The 19,594-nt window shown below is 57.7% G+C and overlaps 2 protein-coding genes across 2 annotated transcripts; one reads left to right on the top strand and one right to left on the bottom strand.

Annotated features, from left to right (window-relative positions):
* Positions 1-5,034: 5,034 nt before the first annotated feature.
* On the top strand, positions 5,035-11,425 carry BESB_004470 (uncharacterized protein; the record flags this gene model as incomplete). Its single annotated transcript, XM_029359202.1, has 5 exons — positions 5,035-7,933; positions 8,512-8,765; positions 9,348-9,495; positions 9,772-9,939; positions 10,170-11,425. 5 exons carry the CDS (start codon positions 5,035-5,037, stop codon positions 11,423-11,425), a joined length of 4,725 nt encoding a protein of 1,574 aa, XP_029222115.1.
* Positions 11,426-13,163: 1,738 nt separating this feature from the next.
* BESB_004460 (uncharacterized protein) lies at positions 13,164-17,717 on the bottom strand (the record flags this gene model as incomplete). Its single annotated transcript, XM_029359201.1, has 4 exons — positions 13,164-13,850; positions 14,467-15,175; positions 15,513-15,763; positions 16,251-17,717. 4 exons carry the CDS (start codon positions 17,715-17,717, stop codon positions 13,164-13,166), a joined length of 3,114 nt encoding a protein of 1,037 aa, XP_029222114.1.
* Between the last annotated feature and the right edge of the window lie 1,877 nt (positions 17,718-19,594).

Raw genomic sequence — 19,594 nt, 5'->3', positions numbered from 1 at the left:
CATCGTTGAAGCTGACGTGTTGTACTCCGCAAACGCTGAAGCTCCAGCTTCCCCACTTCACCCTGATTCGAGAGCGGTCGGACTGCGGGCAGCCGACGGTGATATGACCACGTCAGGGAGTGGACTACCGCGCTCGGTGCTCGTGACGTGCACATGAGACGACGACCACGCAAGCGGTTGAAAAAGACGCCCAAGTGTGGCGTCCAGTCTTAGCTGAAGTTTGCACGTCGTACTGTTTGCCTTCGCTTCTTCCGTCGACGGAGGCCGTGTTAGTCGAGGGGCGTGCGGACCCTGTGCCCTCTGGAACCATCATCGTGTCATCCGAAGCTGCTCGGGAATCGCTACCTCTTTCGCGCCGCTAGCACGCTCCTCCCCTTGTTAGAATGCAAACTTGAGCCTTCAGTCACAAAGCTCTGCGAGTTAGGCACCACCACCGAAAGCAACGACTCCTCATCTGCTGTGAATGCTCATGACCGACCCGACAATCGATTCCCTCGCGACTGAAGCAGTGGAGACCAGGCTCACAAGGCAGGGGTGAAGAAGGCGTCAGAGTCCGCCAGCAAATGATGACTCCGCTTGCGAGGATAGAACGCGGCTTTTGCCTGTAATCGTTCGCCTCGTCGGCTGCAACGAAATTTTGGTCCACAAGGGAGTTCTAGACAGCTGCTCCGCCGCTGCTTGCGTTGCCTCGGCAGACAGCGTTCTGAGAGCAGTCCTTTCACACACGGACGCTGGGACGCCCAGGGGTGAGGAGATCAGACGGAGTCTGCTGCATGTAGGACGTAGCAAGACTAGCAAGCTGTCCTCACCGACCCCACATGAACTTTTCACAGGTAGCTTACACCGCGGGTGTCGCAAGGAATGCACCTGAATACGGGGGAGGATACACGTACCGGGGGAGCGAGAGAAGGCAGGAAGACGGTGGGAAATGTTTCTGTTCCGACCGCTGTGATCCCGCGGTGCTCACAAGGCCACAAAGCGAGCATGCGAGCAGCAATCAATTCACCCGTTCTCCCTTCGTTGCCGAAATCACGGCATCGACAGTCGCCGGTACCCCCACAGCGAACCGGCCAATAATAGCTTTCTCCGCTGCCCTCTCATTCAAATCCATAAACATCTGACAGAACTGGAGTCGGGTGCGCAACCGCGAAACCGATGCCTGTCGTCAGCAGAAGTTGGGCACAGCCGCCGACGACAGCACACGAAGAGCATGCAGCTGCAGCTTTCCTCGACGGCAGCTCTCGAGGCGACTTGAACGCGGTTATTTACTGTAATCAATGATGACGTAGCAGCTACCTTGCAATCCCCTCTCATCCGAAAGAGACCGCACCAAAACGGCCGCCGGCAGGGACCGGGGATCGAAGCCGAGCCACCCCCGTGCAGGGGGCAAGTGCAGGGAGCGAAAATATACGCTGCGAGACGACTCGGTATCAGGTTCAACAGTAAATACAGAAAGAAAGGTTTCGCTGCTCCCACGTAATAATCACATGCAGTTCAGTTATCACCAGCAAGCTCCCAACGCTTCGAGGGCCTACAAATGGAGCGAGCACGTCTCTTTCCTGCGTCGAATTGAGATGGTACATCGCACGCATGAATTCTCTTGAGGATGTGTAACACAGTGTGGCCCTTCAGCGAATAATACTGAAAAAAGCAACTTGCAACACCAAGAGGTGCGCTTTACGAGATTTCGTGAGACACCATGAGTGGGAAGAGTGCTAGGGCACTTTACCCGTCAACTCGAAAGCTCGAGTCATGGCCATCGCCGATCACCAACGCTTGGGAGGCCTGCTGGGCACAAGCCGCGAACCTCGTAGGGTGTGCGAAAACCCGCGCGGAAGAAGCGGGGGCACACTACTGTGGAATGTGGACAGGGAAGCCACCGGGTCGAGTGCTTTTTTGATTCGTTTTTCTAATTTTAACTGAGTTGAAGTACATGCCAAGGAAGTTTCGGGCACTCCCATCACGAGAAATTGAGTCCAGTCAGGCAGGCTCGGTCCCGCCGTCGGGCGCGGGCAGGTTAGGGTACCCTCCCGTGCCTCGTGTGGAGTTCATGAACATGGGAGGTGAAAGCCGTGGATCGTACGGCTCGCAACGTTGGCCCGCAGCCTGAGAGAAGTTGTAGCAGCCCTGGGACGGAAAACTTGTGCTCGGGGTTTGTGCACATTTTCCACTTTTAACTCACTCATTCGGCACGCTCCACCTTGACTTGCGTTTGCCGGAATCAAGCCCTGATGCCACCTCGTCACACCATGGAGACCACCACACGACCAGAAAAGACAGTAAATCGGGCCCAGCTTTACAGCGCAGCAGCCGCATAAGCAATATGCTTTGGCTTGTGGGGACGAGGCTTGTCAAAGACAACTTCAAAGCATGCTTGGTTCAAAGCAGCGACACATGCAGTCACGCAAGCCCGCAGAGAGTCCCTTTGCTCGGCCCCTGTCAGGCAGAGCGACGCTCAGCGAGGTAGTCCGTAGCATTACAACATCCAACTGGCGGTGCCGCGCTATCTGGAGACGGGGCAAGCATCCCTGTATCCGCGCAGTAATCTGATGCAAAACCCACAGGGGGCCAGAACATCGATCAAACGAAACGCAGCACACAGAGAAACGAGGTCACACGAGTTCCACTGTCTCTGCTTCACATGAATACCCGACGCCTTTTACCATTCGTAAGTTACCGGGCTGGGACTGCATATGTAGTTCCGGTAACTCTATCAAGCCTCTTCTTCCACATAGATTCATACGAAAAACCGCGCTGACATACTACAACGCCCAGCAGAGAGGCGTCGACACAACTTGGACCTTTCATCCCTGCTCCGAAATTTTTCTTCGTTGCTTTCGCCAGGTGAAAGGGCCGGGCACCGGCACCACACCACAGCCGTCGATGAGAACTGGTTTTCCGCTAGCTATGTTCCTGAGAGTCACACATGGCCCTATACTCGCTACTGAGCTCCGACGAACAGTGAAAGAGAACCCATACGATCTGATAAGAGAGTCGCAGGATACGCCTCCGGAGTCGCCCACAGTATGTAAGCAATTTTGCGACTACAACATCATTGCATACAATGCAGACCCTTACGTCTCACTTCCTAGAATCCATACAGCGAATAAGAAGGCATTCGCATTCTGTCGAGAAGCTGTCTCGTTGGTGCTGGAGCCTGCTGTGCTTCCAATATGGCCCAAAGTCGATTTCTTTTTATGTAGTATGTGCATTGTTGTAAGCTGCCCTCGGATAACGGTCTGGTAAAAGGTACCCGCCCAACCCCCTCCCCCCTCCCCCGATCCCCTCGTTAAGAAGAACGCCGCTCCTGCCCAGATGAAAAAAGCCCACTATTTGTAGGCCCCCTCTACGAGGGCTTTAGGGAAGCACAATGATACGGCAGTCCTAGTTAGGTTCCGCGCAAGAAACCCAAGCAGTCCCATGGAGATCTGGCCTTCAGATTTTTTTCAGTTGACTTCAGAGGCCAGATACCAGTTGTGCACGACAGGCAATGAATGCACGTACACCACATAGTGTAGTGCAAGGAGCCGGCTGGAACACTTCCTTGTGTGCGGGCACCCACTGGACAGGAACTGCTTGAGGTTGTGACGCAACGACGAGCTGAGTCCCCCGGTGGCGCATTTGTGGTACGGTATCCCTGCACATTGTCCATGGGTCTTACTTACATGCCGTTGTGGCATTTTTATGAGGCATCTCTACAAGTGGGTCGTCGGGGCCCTTTCCGGAGCCGATACTCCCTTACGCCAGGCTAATGGAACACGCGCGCCCACAGGGGCAGGTATCGCACGCGCCAGACGGCCAAATGCTTCCACTCCGGCGTCGATGCTACGCTGGATTGCTTAGCGACACGGAGTCGGCATGATCCCCCGGAATGGCGCACAAAACAGAATGCGCGATACCGCGGTACAGAGAAACCAGTCCAACGAGCCCCGCGAGCCTCGCCATCCACCTGCGAGAGGTGGCTTCTGTCACCGTGTTCTAGGCGCGAGGAGGAGTGCTCCCTCCAGGGCCGTCATGATGCTACCCCGCGTGCTGCCTGCTAGTCAAGAAGGGGGCGACGCAGCTGCCGAAATGTCACCCGCGCCACGGATAGCAGAAAAACTACTGCGTTCCCACGATCCCGTGCCGGCGGAAGGGCAGCGCACTTCAGCCGTGCAGCGGAACGAAGCTGTTAGTGTCCGAACTCTGGCTTCCCAACTTTGCAACGCCTACGGCGGACGTTTCAAAATGAGTTCTTTTGACTTGAAGAACCCCGAAAGATTCAAGAGCTAGGCAGGAAGCTCTGCATACAATATCACGGGCCATCCGAAAGTGCATGTCTCCGCCGGCACGGCCTTCGAAGAGCTTTTTGGAGTCCCTCGACGGGCGGGGAGCCACGACAGTGTGTCTCTAGCAATGTGCCACTGTGGCGCACCTTCCAGTAGATGCTGTAAGGCGTCGAAAGGGCCTTCATTTCCCGTCTACTCTTGTCCTTGTCTCTATCTCGGTACCTCCTCGATATCCTTCCCGGCTTGTGACAACCAACGGCCGTTCGTGATCGCTCTGAGAACTGGGCTGGCACCTTTTGGCGCTACGCACGCGAACTCCACCGGGGTGGCTCTTGGAGGCAGGGCACCTGGCACGGGACAAGACTGTCCATTCAACAGCCCGAGGGGGGCACGCTGTACGTGTTGCCCTATTTTTGCTTTCCAGTCATGCAAGTATGCACTAGTAAAATCTGTGACGCATCGGCGACCCCACAGAACGCCGCTACTGCGCGGAAAACACCCTGAGACGGGTGACTTCGTGTTCCTGCTGGCGAAGAAGGATTCGATTGCTTCACCCAGAGGGAAGAGAAGCGCGTGAGTAAGCGGGCCGAGTCGATCCACTCCAATGCAGATTGTTTCTCACGGGGACTCGTGCCGCTGGTTGCACAGTTGACTCCCTTGGTCTGCTTCGATCGCGAGCAGCAGTCGCTGACCGTTCAAAGGCATGTAGTAATCAACAATGCGAAGGTGAGTTTCAGGTGAATCCAACCAAGTTGCGACAGAAGGCATGGTCAGACGAAACTGGAACGGCTTCTGCCGGAACACGTCTCTGGCATGGCGCCGCGACGGCAGGAGGATGCAGGATGAGGGCACCGGGTGGCCAGTGAGCCCACGAGGAGGATGGCCTCGGTGGCTGCTTCTCTTATGCTCCACCATCTTCCTGTCTACTTTAGCTGTCGCGGAGACACGTACTTTTTCCGGGCAGCAATCAGAGGAGCGCACGCAGCCAGGGGCCAGCGTTGACCAAGACCCCGCTTCCTCTCTAGAGCGGATGGGACGGTCTCCGCAGATGCTTCAAGTTGAGGCCGAGGGAGGCCACACAACGCCCACTTCAGACTTCTTGAGTGAATCGTTCAGTTCTGAGAAGAATACCCTTCGTCACGAGGGTGACGGGTCCGATTCGGCTGCCACACATACTTCCGTCACGAGGGAGAGCGAGCACCAGCCCGCCGAAGGCACTACAGGGAGGCAAGTTGACGGCATCGAACAAAGACAGACGAGAAACCTGACGCTGGAAAGACAGCGGGTATCAGACACTTCCATTGACGTCATGGCGAGGAACGGGCCCTCGAACGACTCTAAGGCTCACGAAAAGGCTCCCACAACAGAGCAGTCTGGTAGTGCAGACGAACAGGAGACAGAGGATGTTTTTACCTCGCAGAAAGCTGGCATGAGTCAGGCACCGATGCCAGAAGGGTGGCGGCAGACTGTGAAGCTCGGGGCAGAAAGTGTTGCGGAAGGGACGACAGGGAAGGCACCGCAGGTGGCCCAAGCGAGCCACGAGGAGACTACTGACAGAGCCACCGCCTCTGCAGGGACTATGGAGGAAACGAGCACGCCATTCATCTCGGCCCCTCGAGGTACACAACCTCTCTCTTCAGTCGGGGCTGGCAAAAGACACGAACATGCCGTCGTGAGACCCGGGCCAGGCGACGTTGGCGGAGCGACGATGTCGAGTGCCGGAGATGATCAGCGGGCACTTGGCACTCGGCCTGGTCTCCTGCCCACGGCATACATACACGGAGCTGAAGAGGTGTCCCATACGGTCTTTGCTTCAGGCAAAGTTTCAGACTCTGTGTTATCGCCAGCGCCTTCTGTAGAAGCGGGTGTTGCGGATATATACGCGGCACCCTCGCTCTACACAAATCCAGCAGGCGAACAGGAAGAGTTTGCTCGGCGGTCTCAAGGCTCAGTTGGTACGGCCCACGATCGGAGAAAGGGAGCTGACAGGCTGCGCAATTGTCATACCACAGCTGGTCGGGAAGTCCCCTTCAAGGTAAAATCCAATGATGACTCTCGAAGCACCACTATACGCCAAGCGGATGCTGCACATCCGAGGAAGACCCGTCGCCGTGCATTGCCTGAACACCCGCGTAAGGCTGAAATTTACTTGCAGGCCGCGACTGGACAACGAGAGAAGCCCACTGTGCACCACAGGAAAACCAGTGAGACACCGTTAAATCGGAAACCACGAAGAGTGGGAACTCAACATAAACAAGTCAGTGCCACGCAACGGAGTGGGCGGCGGCAAGAGGGGGAGGGACCTTCTCCTGCAGTACCGCTGTCGCTTCAGCTAGTGCGAAAAAATCCTGCAGTAACAGCTGAAGCTATGGCTGACGCCCGCGCCACCACGGCAGCATCTGCAAGCGAAAGCGCACAGATACCTCACAACCGTAGTAAACCTGGGCGTCAAGAGGGCGTGGCGGCTATGACAGCCGAATCCACACCGCGAGGGAGCCATGCTGCAGGGAATCGTGTCGACAGTGGTACCGCCGCTGTTAGCATTGCGTCTCCCCCGGTGAATACAACTAGTAAAACCCTCGCTCCGGGGTCATATGCCTCAGAGCGTAGCGGAACGGCGGCCAAACAAACAACCGCATCCGGATCATCCCTGCGAGAAGTGCGCCATGCGGAAGGTGCCTCAAGCACTACGCAGATGCAGGATCATCGAGCAAACCTTCAGGAAGCCGTTAGCGCCACAAAGCCGCCAGACCCCATACGAGAAAGACATTCACGAGGACCGTCCGCCGCGCTGCGCACCCGCGAACGCACTCCTCCCGGCCAGAGGCTCGCCACTGGAGTGTCCCCAGTGGATTCAAACCGTGGTCTTTCCCGTCAACAACAGGATAAGCAGCTAGAAGACCTTACAAAGCGTGGCCTGCAGCCTCGCGGGCGCGACGAACAAGTTTTGAAGCAGGTGTCCGAAAGCACAGGCCGATTGAGTGTGTGGAAACGCCTATTGAGGAAGGAGAAAAAGCACGATGACCGGAAGAACAAGGAACACAAACGTGGGAGCCGACAAAAAGCAAGTCAACACGTTGTTGAGAGGCAACGCAAAATGGCAAGGAAACAAGCCACGCGTTACCCAAAATATCCCTGTAAAACACAGAAAACGAAACACAGCAGCGAGCAGAAGAAAAACAGTCGAGCAGCGCAATCACTTGAAACAAGGAGCACCCCGGACAACGCCGGCAGCGAACCACGAAGAGCACCTAGCTCGGGAAAAAAAGAGGCACAAGAGAGGACCTCGGGCTCTCTACCAGCCATGCCACCAGATCGACTGGGTGCCTCGCAGAACACAGACATCGATGAGCGAGTGGATGACGTCGCACTGTTCCTGTCAGAGATGAAAGAATTACTCAGGTCACTAGGCAAGAAGGAGACAGTAGAGCAGACTCGGGAGGGGTTGCCCGACGCCTTCCCACAGATCCGCGCTCGGGAAGAGGAGCGGCGGACTCAGAAAACCTCCACAGACGCACAAAAGACGAAGGCACTTGTTACTAAGGAGCACGTGCATGTCGACGGGGACCAGGAGGAAGCGAACGAAGATCTTACTGACCTCAAGGACAGAGATATACCCAGGCGAGGGTGGAAACACCCAGAGCCACATCGAGCCGACAGCAGAGGTAAAACAGCCGCTATAACAGACTGGAAGCACCTTCTTTTGGATGTGCTGAACGGCAACGCAGTTTCCGATCGGGTGCTACCCCAGCAGTGGTTACCGTCAGACAGCTGGCAGGAATTTTCCGCAATGATGACTACGTTGACAAATACAGTGCAAGGTGAGGTGAGCTCTCGCAACAGTTAGCCGACAAGCACCAGATACGAATAGCCGGCTCTTCGTTGTTTGTCTACTTCGCGCGTCTGAGAAGCGCCATCCCTGGTTGTTGTGGTCTGGTGTGGTCTGGCGTGGTCTGGTGTTGGTATGCCGCCTCGCCAGCATAATCAGAAGCGTTTGGATGGGACAGAGTACACCGTAGCGTTCATTTGGTCTGGGCAGCGGCTTAGAGATATGGTCCAGAGTGGATGATCACATTCAGCACATCCTTACTACCTAAGAAGCGTTGATGTCACCACATTTACGCGGCATTTCTTGAAAGGACGGGAGTCACGGCAGCTCATGTAGATCACCTCGAGCCCAATGCGAACTCAAAGGACAACCGGGAAGCCCCGCGCAGCGAGCTTGCCTCTTCTGCGCATTCAGGCAAGCGAACGGTACCGGAGAAGCCGGTGGAAGCTGGAACAATGTGGATGCCGAGAAGGGCACAGAAACCACTGCTTCAAGTGGACGACTCGTGCTTCGAGCGGAACGTCCGTTATAGCCCTGGAAACGAGTTCCTCGTGGTGTGGAGGGGCGTGCCAACAGCGACTCATTGCCAAGCTCTTTGCAGATTCGCGGCAACAGAGTGCCGTTTTTTCAGTTACGTCCGCAGCGCTTTGCTTCCTGCCGAACATCAGGTAACTCAACGCCAGCTGGGCTCGTTTGCCAAAGAAGCTGTCACTACGCCTGGAAAACGGTTAAAGGGGGCGGGGCTACATATCTTGATATTCCAGTGTACGTGACAGAGTCTTTTTCCAGCGGATGGACAAAGTAAACGCTGCACATGACTGTTGAGAAGGGAGCCTAAGCGTGCGGGAGACGACGCCTACATATGCTTCCGACAGAGTGGTACCTGTACTGTGGGGTTTGCATCGCCTTTTCGAACACCGCATAACATTCCGTCTTGGCCGTCTACTGGTTCCGGAAATCTGCTGCTGCTGGTGATATACCAACAAAACCACGGAAGGCCACGATTTCGCAAAACGCTCGCTCACCTTTCGGATACATTTTGGGCTGGAGCTTACCCGCCACTCATCAGTTTGAGTCTCAACCCCCAAATCCGTTTTTCTGCTCTGTGGCGTGTCTCACGCGCTCCTTTCCTCTGCGGCGACTGAAGGCGTCTTTGCCTACTGAACTTGCCGGGCAACGAAGGGCGACTGTGCACTACAACAGTCTTTTTGCAAGACAAGAAGCTTTATTTTTGCTGTTCATCATGACAGGGAGCCTGTTACTTGCTTCCGAGAAAAGCTCCGGTTGTTCGGCTTCCGAGCCAAGGGGTATTTGAAGTTATTTCTGGAACTCGGACGTGCTCCCCCCCAACGCCGGACAAGCCTCCAATGGACCTTGTTGGGGTGACGAAGCAGACCGGTTAGCATTGGACAAGCAGACACAGCATCGGAACAGTTGCCTCTTCCAGACTGCAGGATGGACACTCAGTAGTAGAATGCGCACATGACGAAGTGAAGCCAGCGTTCGCTACATAGACGGGTATTTGTGACTCGAAACATTTACTGGTATCGTGTGTTCTGCGATGGACACGGTGTGGCGGCTTCTTGGAAGTTATCGCCGCTCTGGCGTTTGTGCCTGTCGGAGACTGGCACGGGCGCGTTCAGCACAACGGGCGCTATCTGTGCCCTTGTGCAGGCTGCCCGAGCAGTCCGTCGGTCTGCGATGGACTCCATGTACCGTATCCACTAGGCAGCCGTTTTAGTCCGTTGTGTGCGGACTCTAAAGAAGGACAGTGCTCTAGCCTCGCCGTTGGTGTTCCTTGCTGCACTACGTGCAACGATTATCCCGAGAACGCTTGTCCTGGTAAGTACGACGTAGTTGCCAACTCTGGTACTTGCGGCACCCCACTGCGGTGTTGTTTCTGCTTTTATGCTTGTATCGGCTTCCGATTTACTAGTCGAAGCCAGCCGGCGGTCTGGACTTCAAGAACGCATGCGAGGCCGCTATCCCATGTCGGCTTCACGTTGGATGGCGATTCGCGCGTATGGCGGCACCTTGGTGCTTCAGCTTCTGTACGGAATTATTTTCCACAGAAGACGACTGCTACGAGTTCAATGTCGATTACACGGACGGGAGAGAACTACGTCATGTCGGAGCTGGCATCGGAAGTCGAGGTGCCTGCGAGTCACTCTGCCGAGAAACGGGTCGGTGCACACACTATTCGTACTTCGCATCCCATCTTCTTCCACACCGCATTCGAGGCTCATGCTCCCTACGAGAGTTCACGAGTACGCCGAGGGACCGCGTGACAATCGGAGGGCTTGAGCGTAGCATAGATGGAGGGCATGCGACATCAGCGCGATCCTCTGTCATTTTTGCTCCGCTGAGCTGCCGGCTCCCAAAAACAACAACGACGACAACCACAACCGCTGCACCACCTCTCCATGAAACTTTGTGCACTCGGGAAAATACTGATTTCTGGGGCCATGATCTGGCGTCGTTCAAGAGCTGCAGTTCCTCCGTCGCGTGCCAACAGATATGTAAAACAGTTGACGGATGCGTCGGCTTCACCTACGTGCCTCTAAAGAAGAAATGCCACCTGAAATGGAGCACGGCAATGGAAACGTACGTCGAGGGCCACGAGAGTGGACCCCGCTGCTGCCCGCCGCAATTTCCCGACGAGGCAATAGACGACGGGAGCGTAGACGGCGAGGCCGGCGGCCTCTGTCCTCCAGCGCGAGACACACCGTGCCTGTTCCCAGGCCGGGACTACCCTGGCAACGATATTGATTACAGGGAAGGGGTAGTGTCAGCGTACAAATGCTACCATATCTGCAGGGAGATGCTGGAGTGCGACATCTGGACACATCTTCCAGGCGAGCGACTGTGTTTCTTGAAACAAGCAGACTCTCCCAGCGAACCGACGCGTCCTCCACATCGGCAGGAGCTCGTGGAGGGGATGACTCAAGTCATCGGCTCCATTACCGGTTTTGCGGATTGCGAACCGGTGTATGGACCTGATGCGGGAAACTTCATTCTTCCCCCCGCACGCAAAACTGCCGAAGCGCTGCGAGCGCCAACCGCATCGTCACAGGCAGCGGGAGACCTCCGCGCTCCATCTGACGTTTCAGCGGAGAACGATCAGGACGGGCAAGAAGAAGCCTCTCAACCGCCAGGGAACGACGATTCAACGCAAGAGGATACGGAGGAGGACCACGTGGCGCTTCTCGGGTCAGTGGCTGAAGAGTCTAGTGAGGAAGACGACAGCAGCGACTCTGAAAGCCGAAGCTCAGCCGAATCTGACACCTCTTTTCCAGTGGACGAGCCAAGCGACGATGGACTGTTCTAGATTGATCTCAGCCTGACTGAAAGAACTGGCTACTGACGCAACGCGGCAACGATTCACGAGTGGGACAGCCCGAAGCTAGGCGACAACGTCGCGTCCTGTGGCACCGCAAGCTCGGAAGCCATCGGCTCCCGGTCGATGAGGGACGGTTCAAATAGACACTCTTGGAAACTCAAGAAGTGAGAAAAGCGCCCAGAGGAGAAGCGGTTGAACCAAAGGCGACACTGTAGCGCCTTCGAACACAGGGTAAATATCGCCCCCGAAGCGCCGACAAGGAACGTGGGAGCTCCCTATTCTTCCCAGACTGGGCAGCACGTAGGAATACAGGAGGCGGGGATGGAAGACACAACAGCATGCTAACCGGGGCTACGAGGGGTGAGGGCGCTTGAAACTCGCGTGCTGATCCTCAACCTAGCTGGCACGCGTAGCATCTCGTGAGCGTAGATCCTCAATGCTTACCCCAGTCGCGATTGCCCAGCAGAGTAGTATTTGTGGCAAGTTTAGGTGAAACGGAACGCAGAGAGAAAGGATTGCAGCGTAACTGTTTTCTCCTTGTCCAACTGCGCACAAGGAGCAATAGCGAATGACGGTTCGACACGATGTTGACTTTGAAAGCGCCACCTACGTCGACACATGTTCGTCCAAGCCTCGTGCACTGTTGGTTCGTTGATCTGTTAGCCCGGAATCGATTTTCTTTGACAATTAGAGTTGATCGACCTGCGCCCTCTCCACCGGAGTTGAAGGCCAGGCAGTTCCGCGCAGTACACCAGAGACCAAACTCTCTTAAACCTTTGAGGTCCGTCTCGTTGGGACGACAAACGTCCGTCCGAAACAGACACACGTCTACTGCGGTTAGCCGAAGGCGCAGGAGGAGACCGAAGGCACCAAGGCCTTACCGCGTTTCTCATCATTTCTGGCTCTTTAGAGAGCTATTGGAATGCGCACTGACCTCTAGCCGTGCGAAGCGTTTCCATACTGCGTGAGAGGTGAGGCAGTCGCAGCCACGTCTCCTTTTTCGTCTCCGTGACTCGCTCGCCCTAGATCCCGGGCCGTGATCCTGCCCGGAGACACCCCTGGAAGGGACTATGTCATCTCAAAACACACTCCGAATTCTATCTCTGTAAGCTGTAGGCTGTAATCGTGGCGAGCACATACCGAAAGCGCACGCTTCGCGCTTTACTCAACTTCTAAAAGAAAAACATGCAAGCAGCTGAGGCCTTGCTGCCTCTCGTGCGGCCTTCGACGTACCGCATTAGCTCCCGCCCCATGCACGAGGCAGTTTCGTGGAACCGAATCTGCTCGTCTTGCTGATAGACTGAGCCCGCCGACGACGACACGTGACCGGCGCCTTTGCAGAAACAACAAACAGACACGTCTTCCTTGTGACGCGCGCTTGCGTATGCAATGTGCACAGAGTGCGCGGAAAACAGGGGCGAACTGGAGAAAATGGAAGTCTACGGCGCATAGGGCTCACTGCTAGCGTTCGCGGCTCGTTTCCCCGTTGCTTCGAATCACGGGCCAAACATGGGCGCAGAAGTCGTCCTCCGATTCTGAAAGAAAACTGTTGTGTGTGGCGTGCTCCAGAGCCGGCCGCGTAACGGCCGATCTCGTTTAGTTCTCGCTGTCTCCTCTTTTACGGCGAGATGACGTCAGGTTTTTTCGCTGAGTCGCCTTCCGGCTATGCTCTTCGCGACAGCGCCCGTCTCGCGTGGGCTTCTGAGTGCTTTCCTCTCCTTTCTGTTCAGCCACGCACTGCCTTTGCCTCTGCGACGCATGCGACGTCCGCCTCTGCATGCGAGCTTTCCTGCGTTTTCGCTGCTTTTTCTGTCTCCTCCCGCTGCTTCATCCGCCCTGCTTCATCAACGCTACCGCCCCCCTCCTCTTCGTCGTCGCTGCTGGCTGCTGTCGAGACCGTCATGCAGACCGCCGGCGTCTCCAGAGTGGATGCTGCCCGGCGGTCGCTCCGCTGCGGCAAAGTTGCCTCACTAGAAGAGAGGACAAACGGGGAACAGGCGCGAACAAATGGAGAACTTAGCGGTGTCCATCCGACGCGGGCGCTCTGTGGGCTCGTTTCGTCCAGCCCGTCCACGAAGACAGAAAAAGCCTCGATGGACTCGCTCCCCTCCTGCGGCCCGTGCGCGTGGGCACAGCGGCTGCTCAACACAGCTGAAGGGAACGGTGAAGGTACCCAACGTGATGGTGAAGAGGAAGCTGAAAGACACAAAAACGCCGACAGCGCAGGCGAGCCGCCTGCAGCCCACGACGGCGAAGGAAAACTGATCTCCGCAGCATCCGAAGGCGAAGAAAGAGGAACCGGTGCACACGCCGCACTCAGGCGTGCTCCTGGGGAGCAAGAGCCTGCAGGAGCGCCAGCCAGATCGCAGCGCCCTCCCTGTCGAAGGCCGAGTGAAGAGACAAGTCTGAGGACCTGCAGAGAGGCCAGAGGATAACGACGAAGACATGAAAGACAAAAGACGCACATGAAGAAGCCTTTCCTTGCACCCCCCTGGCGCCGACCCGCGAGTCTGCAGACGCCGTGACCCCGCCGAGCCTGGAGTCTCTGTAGGCATGGCGCCTACAGAAGCCACACATGAAAAAAAGCGGAAAAAAAGTCATAGCTATGCGAGACAGACGTGGAGCGGCAGTTCGCGCGACAGTTTTAGAGTGTGCTGTATTCACGGAGAGCTGCCCGAGCGTGTCCTGCGCGTCTGGAGATCTCTTTTTGTTCCGTCTCTCTCTCCCTCCCGTCTCCCCTCTCCCTTCCGCCACACCCGGGTCCGTGGCTAGTCGCCGTTGCGCGAGTCCGTCCTTCATTCGCATCTCACCCGCACTTGTCCACATCGAGAGGCTTTTCAGGCTCCCGCATGCAGAGTCGACAGAAGCTGGCTGCGTGCGCTGCGGCGTAAATTCTCTGGTTTTCAAACGTGTTCCCACTCGTGACCCAATCCGCGCCTTGAATTCCCTCCGGCGCGCCTCGCTCGGGCGACCCGTTCCCGCGCTTCTCCCCCCCTCCGCTTCCCCGTCTGCCGTCGCGAGTTGCTTACCGCGGCCAGGCAGATGTTGGCGACGGCGAGGAAGGCGAGCCCCGGGAGCGTCTCTTTCTGAAGGAGAACGGCGACGAGCACGAGGGCGACGCGCCGAAGCGTCGTGAGAACGGACGAGCAGACCGCGCCAGCGAGCTGCAGGCATTTGCTCCCGCAGAGCTGCGAAACGGCGCTTCCCAGCGCAGCGATGAGCCCGCACGCGAGCGGCGAGAGCGACCCGAGCGAAAGACAGGCAAGCGCCCAGGCCCCAAAGCCGAGCTCCTCGCCGCTCTCGCCTTCGCCGGCGTCCTGCGCGCCGCCCCACCAGCCAGCCGCAGCCGCGGAGACACCTGCCGAGAGGACAGGGCCCTCGCCTCCCCACAGGTGCGCCGACGGCGCGGACGCGGACGGGCTCGAGTCAGGTGGCGGCGCCGCGAACGGCGGGACAGCGACGAGGCTCGCTGGCCAGACAGCGCCGGATGGCGGATGCAAGAAGACCGGAGGCGGAGGCGAAGAGGCGACGAAGGCGCCTCGACGCGGAGTGAGCTGAGCAGAAGACGCGAGCTGACTTGCCCACGCAGAGAAGGTGGGAGCGAAGAAAAAGCGGAAACCCGCGAAACCCTCGAAGGTCAGACAAAACGCGAGAGAAAACAGGAGCCCGTACACGTTGCTGACCAGCATCAGCTCGTAGGGACAGAGCCGGTGATGCTGCAGAAGAACATGGTCCTGCCTGCACGAACGCGCACGCGGGTCAGGGACGCTTAACAGAACAGACACACTCATCCCGCAGACAGAAAAAATCTGGACTCGCCTTGAAATAGTCCACAACGATCTCACCCAGGTCACGTTTCACGCTTGGAGTGAGAGCTAAATTGACTCTTAAAACATTTTTGTGGATGCAGGGAGCTTCCACCCCTCCGGACTGCCTGCGACACCAGTGTGAGAGGCAGTCACAACTGTGGGAGACGATTGCAGAATCATCTCTAGATGCGTAGGTCCTTTCGAAAGCACACAAAGATTATGCCTGCCAACGGCAGGCGCGAACCCCTGCGTCTCTTGGCACCCACCTCGATATTGAGAACGAATCGAGAAGTAGCGTTCCAAGCACAAGGCCGTTGCCGAGAAGCCGCCAGCCCACAGCGGCGTAGAGCGCCTCTGGGCTGGCGTCTGCCGCGTCAGCTCCTTCGCCTTTCTTCGACTTTCCCGCCGCACTCGAGGCGTTGAAAACGTATACCCAAAGGGAAATCCAAACAACGCCTAGAAGCTCTCGGCGGCTAGCCTTGCGGCCGAGCCACGCACTCAAAATCAACACAGCGACCTGAAACAAGCAGCGGACGCGGAAAGGCAGCAAAAAGCAAAACAGGCACATGTGCTCAAAAGCGAACAGGAGACGCTGCAACGTGACAGAAACGCGTACACCCGCCGCGCTTTTTTTCTCCGATTCCCAAACGCGTCATCATACGCAGTATATACAGACGTGCAAAGAGTGAAGGAACGCGGAAATGGGAGACTACGCAATCAAAATACGCCACCCTCATGGATGAAACTCGGCTATCGCTGTGCGAGGCCGCATACACATGCGCACAGAAACGACCATATTGCCACTTTGCGTGGACAAATGCGTAGCGGCATGGAGGAAGCGATCAAACAGATATATATAGATATTTATATTTTTATAAATATTTTTGTGGGAGTCTCTGTCTTCCGATGACACACGGCGTCGTATACGTGGACGACTGCATTCAGACAAGTAGCGACGCCCTCGCGCCACTCAACCCTAAAGCGACAACAGAGTGGAGAGCTACCGGCTTAGCGCATTTCGCCACTGCTACCGTGGCGAAGTCGACGACGGTGAGAGAGTGGAAACCCGCTGCTTTGGCCGCAAAGGTGCAGAGCGAGATCCAGAAGAGCTCGCGGCGAATCTTCTCCCAGACCTGCGCATCTGTGCCCTCGTTGGGGGCAGTTCTGCGCGCCTTAAACCCAGGCGAAGAAGAGTGGAAGCAAGAAGAGAGACGCGGACCGCTCTGAGGCGCGAGACAGCAGCCGTCTGCCGGCTCGAGCTCCGTCGGCTGCGACCCCAGAGGAAAAGCGCTCTGCAGAGGCTCGCTTTCACCGTCGTCAGCACGCGACCTCGACTGCCGCTGAGGCGTCTGCCAGAGAGTGGACGACAGGCACGCGGAGTCGATGCCGCCCTCGCCCTGGGGGTCTGCTCTCCATGCGTCTCGCGAGTCCGCCCCCCGACGCGGAAACCAGTGAGATCTGCACGCGGTGGAGAAGAGGAGAGAGGGCGCAGGCGACGCAGAAAACCCAAGGGCAGACGCCTGGGGGAGCAGGAAGGAGACACGTCGCCATGGGGCGAAGCGTCGGTCCGCTAGGGCCTTCCCAATCCCCCAGGCAAACGCAAAGCCCAAGCCCTTGAGCGGACGCACGCGTCCTCGGATTAGGAGACTCGCTCGGCGCAAGGCGAGCGAGCCCGACTCCACTCGCAGGCTGTCCTGCGGCCGCGCGCACCAGTGCGGATCTGGAGAACACGACGCCCAGCGGCCGCATATTTTGCTGCCAGCCGCGAAAGGCGAGAAGGCAACCAAGTACTTCTGGGCGAGGTCAGCGGAGACGTCGCGGAAGGCCGCAGACCAGGCCGCCCGGCTGAGCAGAAGTCGCGCTGGAGTCCTCAGGTCTCGCCGCCGCCCCCAGTCCAGCCGGCCCTCGTGTCTGGGGGTCCCCCAATCAGCACACGCTCCCGCGGGCGCTGTTTCGTGCCTGCGGATTTTCTCACTGGCGTCTGGTTCGCTGCGGCCTTCAGGCACGCGGCGCGGCTCGCCTGCCTCCTGGGGCAACCCCCGCGCTCGGTTCGGCGCCAGGAGCCGAAGAAGCAGACACGCTGCGAACGCCACTGCCGCCGCGGTCAAGCAGTTGAGCGCCATCATCGTGAACGTGAATCGAAACGCCTCGCCCCCCGCCGCCACCGGCTCGTGGGCTCCAGCGGCCTCCCGAGACGCCAGCGAGGCGGCCGCAAGCTCGGAAGGGGCGAAAGCTGCAGAAGCCGACGCGGAGGGAGAAGGGAGAGACGCACCAACCGCGGGAGAGGCCGCAGACGAAGGATGAGACGCGGAGAGTGGAGGCGAGAGAGAAGCCTCACGCTCTGCGAAAGAAGACAGGGGCGCGTCGTAGAGCCGCCTCTGAGCGAGCCCCGAAAACACGTAAGGCACAAACATGCCCAACACAGTCGCCGCCACCAGGGGGACGGAGGACAGAGTAGAAGAACGCTCCATTCTGTTAACAGAGGCACAAATTTAATGCACACTCTTGCGATAAATGGCGGGAAAGGGGCGATGGCCTCGAGGCAATGCCCAATCAAAAAAAATCTGGGGGAGGGCACGCCTCGACCGCGTCTCCACCTGCTGCACAAAAATGCGCATTCGTGCGCGTATTTCCCTATCTACGTACATGCACATATGCACAGATACATCTTTACCTATATTTATATTTATATGCCTATGCGCAGTGTATAGCGCCTAGAGTGCGGATTCCGCAAAAATTGTGAAGCGTCTCAGGCAACTGGACTCTTTCAGAATATCTCGACGCTGGAAAGCGCCTGGGGAAATATTTCATGACGGAGCTGTCACGTTGATCCTGATGAACCTCGACTCAAAAGGCACGACCTACGCAGCCGCTCTGGTGTGCCTCCTCGATACCAAAGACGTGCGGCGAGACCTGCGCGGCAGCGGAGGGACTCTGTGGCGGGCGCACCGGCGGAGACGCGGGGGGGTGGGTGGAGACATTGCACATCAGGAAGGTGTGGCAAGGAAAAGCCTCTGCAGAAACTGGTCACTCCGTACCAGCCTTCTCGTCTGGCGCTGCGGCCGGTAGAAGCCGCCTGCGTGGCGCCGGCGCAGGAAGACTGGCCGAAAGCGGATCGCGACCTGTTTGTGAAGCGAGGGCGCGTGGCGGCAAAGCAGCTCTGGTCTGTTTCAAAGACGCGCGAGAGAGCGACGCGGCAGCGAGGTTGCGGGTGCCGGCTCAGTGATCGCAGAGGAGCGACGCGGTGAGAGAGACAGAGCGAGGCGGAGTTCAGCAGCGCTGCAGCCTCCTGCGGAAGACAAGCGGACTTGGAAGAACCTGAGCTGGGGGCGGCGAGCTCAGGAGGCGCGGCAGAAAGGGGAAAAAGCGAGCCGTTTGCCTACAGGACGAGCGAGGCCGTTGAAGAAAGGCGCCCTAGCCGCGGCGACAGCCCCCTCTCACCCCTCCGCGAGGTTCGCGGCGGCGCCGGAAGGGAAGCGAAGAGGCAAGGATCCTCGAAATCTGCCTTGCTGCGGCCTGTTTATCAGCACAGTCGAAGGAGGGTCCTGGAAACCCTAAAGTGCGCTGCGCCAGCAAGACACGCCTCAACCGCGAGCGACCGCGCTGGGTGAGCGACTCCGTGTGGTGCCGCGCAGCGCAGCGCTCTTGACCTGCACACCTCCCGAAGAAAGGACCGGAATCCCCTGTGTCTGGGAAGAAAACTCCCCCTCAATGCGCAAGCCCTCGCAGGTGTTGCGTTTTGCTCAAGTCTGGGCGAAAACTGAACGGGAAGCGAAGGCACTGACGCGACAGGCGCGCGGGAGTTCGCCGCCCCCCCGACTCCAGCGCAGGTGACGTCGCAGCAAAAAGAAGAAGACACAGAGCCGCTGGAGCAAGCGTACAGACCTGAGGACGACGCTGAAGAGAGGCAACCCCATCCAGTACGGAATGACTGACCAAGATAAAGAGGACGAAGAACGCTCCTGAGAGCGAAGCAGAGGCGAACAAGAGGAAAAGGTAGAGAAGGAGACGAGACGACGACGGGCGTCCCTGGCGCGAAAACACGTCAAGAAAGGGGCTCACCCGCCAGACAGACGCGATTCGCCCGCATGCAGCAGGGCAAGGCGACGGGTGTTTTGAGCGAGGATTCAGCAGCGACAAAAGAGGAATGGGCACGACGGCGTCTGTAGGTCTGCGTTGTCTCTTCGGGGAGCTTCTCAAGAGAAAATTGCCGGCTTTCGCGTCGTGCAGCCTCCTAGTGAACACCGGTCCGTGGTTCCGCAGAGAGAAGACAAGACGTTGTCAGCGCTCTTCCATTCTCTTCTTTGCTCCGCCTCGTTTTTCGCTCAGCTCAACCTCCTTTCTGCAT

This window comes from Besnoitia besnoiti, chromosome I (assembly GCF_002563875.1).
Source record: "Besnoitia besnoiti strain Bb-Ger1 chromosome I, whole genome shotgun sequence".
NCBI classification, from domain to species: Eukaryota; Apicomplexa; class Conoidasida; order Eucoccidiorida; family Sarcocystidae; genus Besnoitia; species Besnoitia besnoiti.
This window is presented reverse-complemented; position numbering and strand designations above follow the sequence as displayed.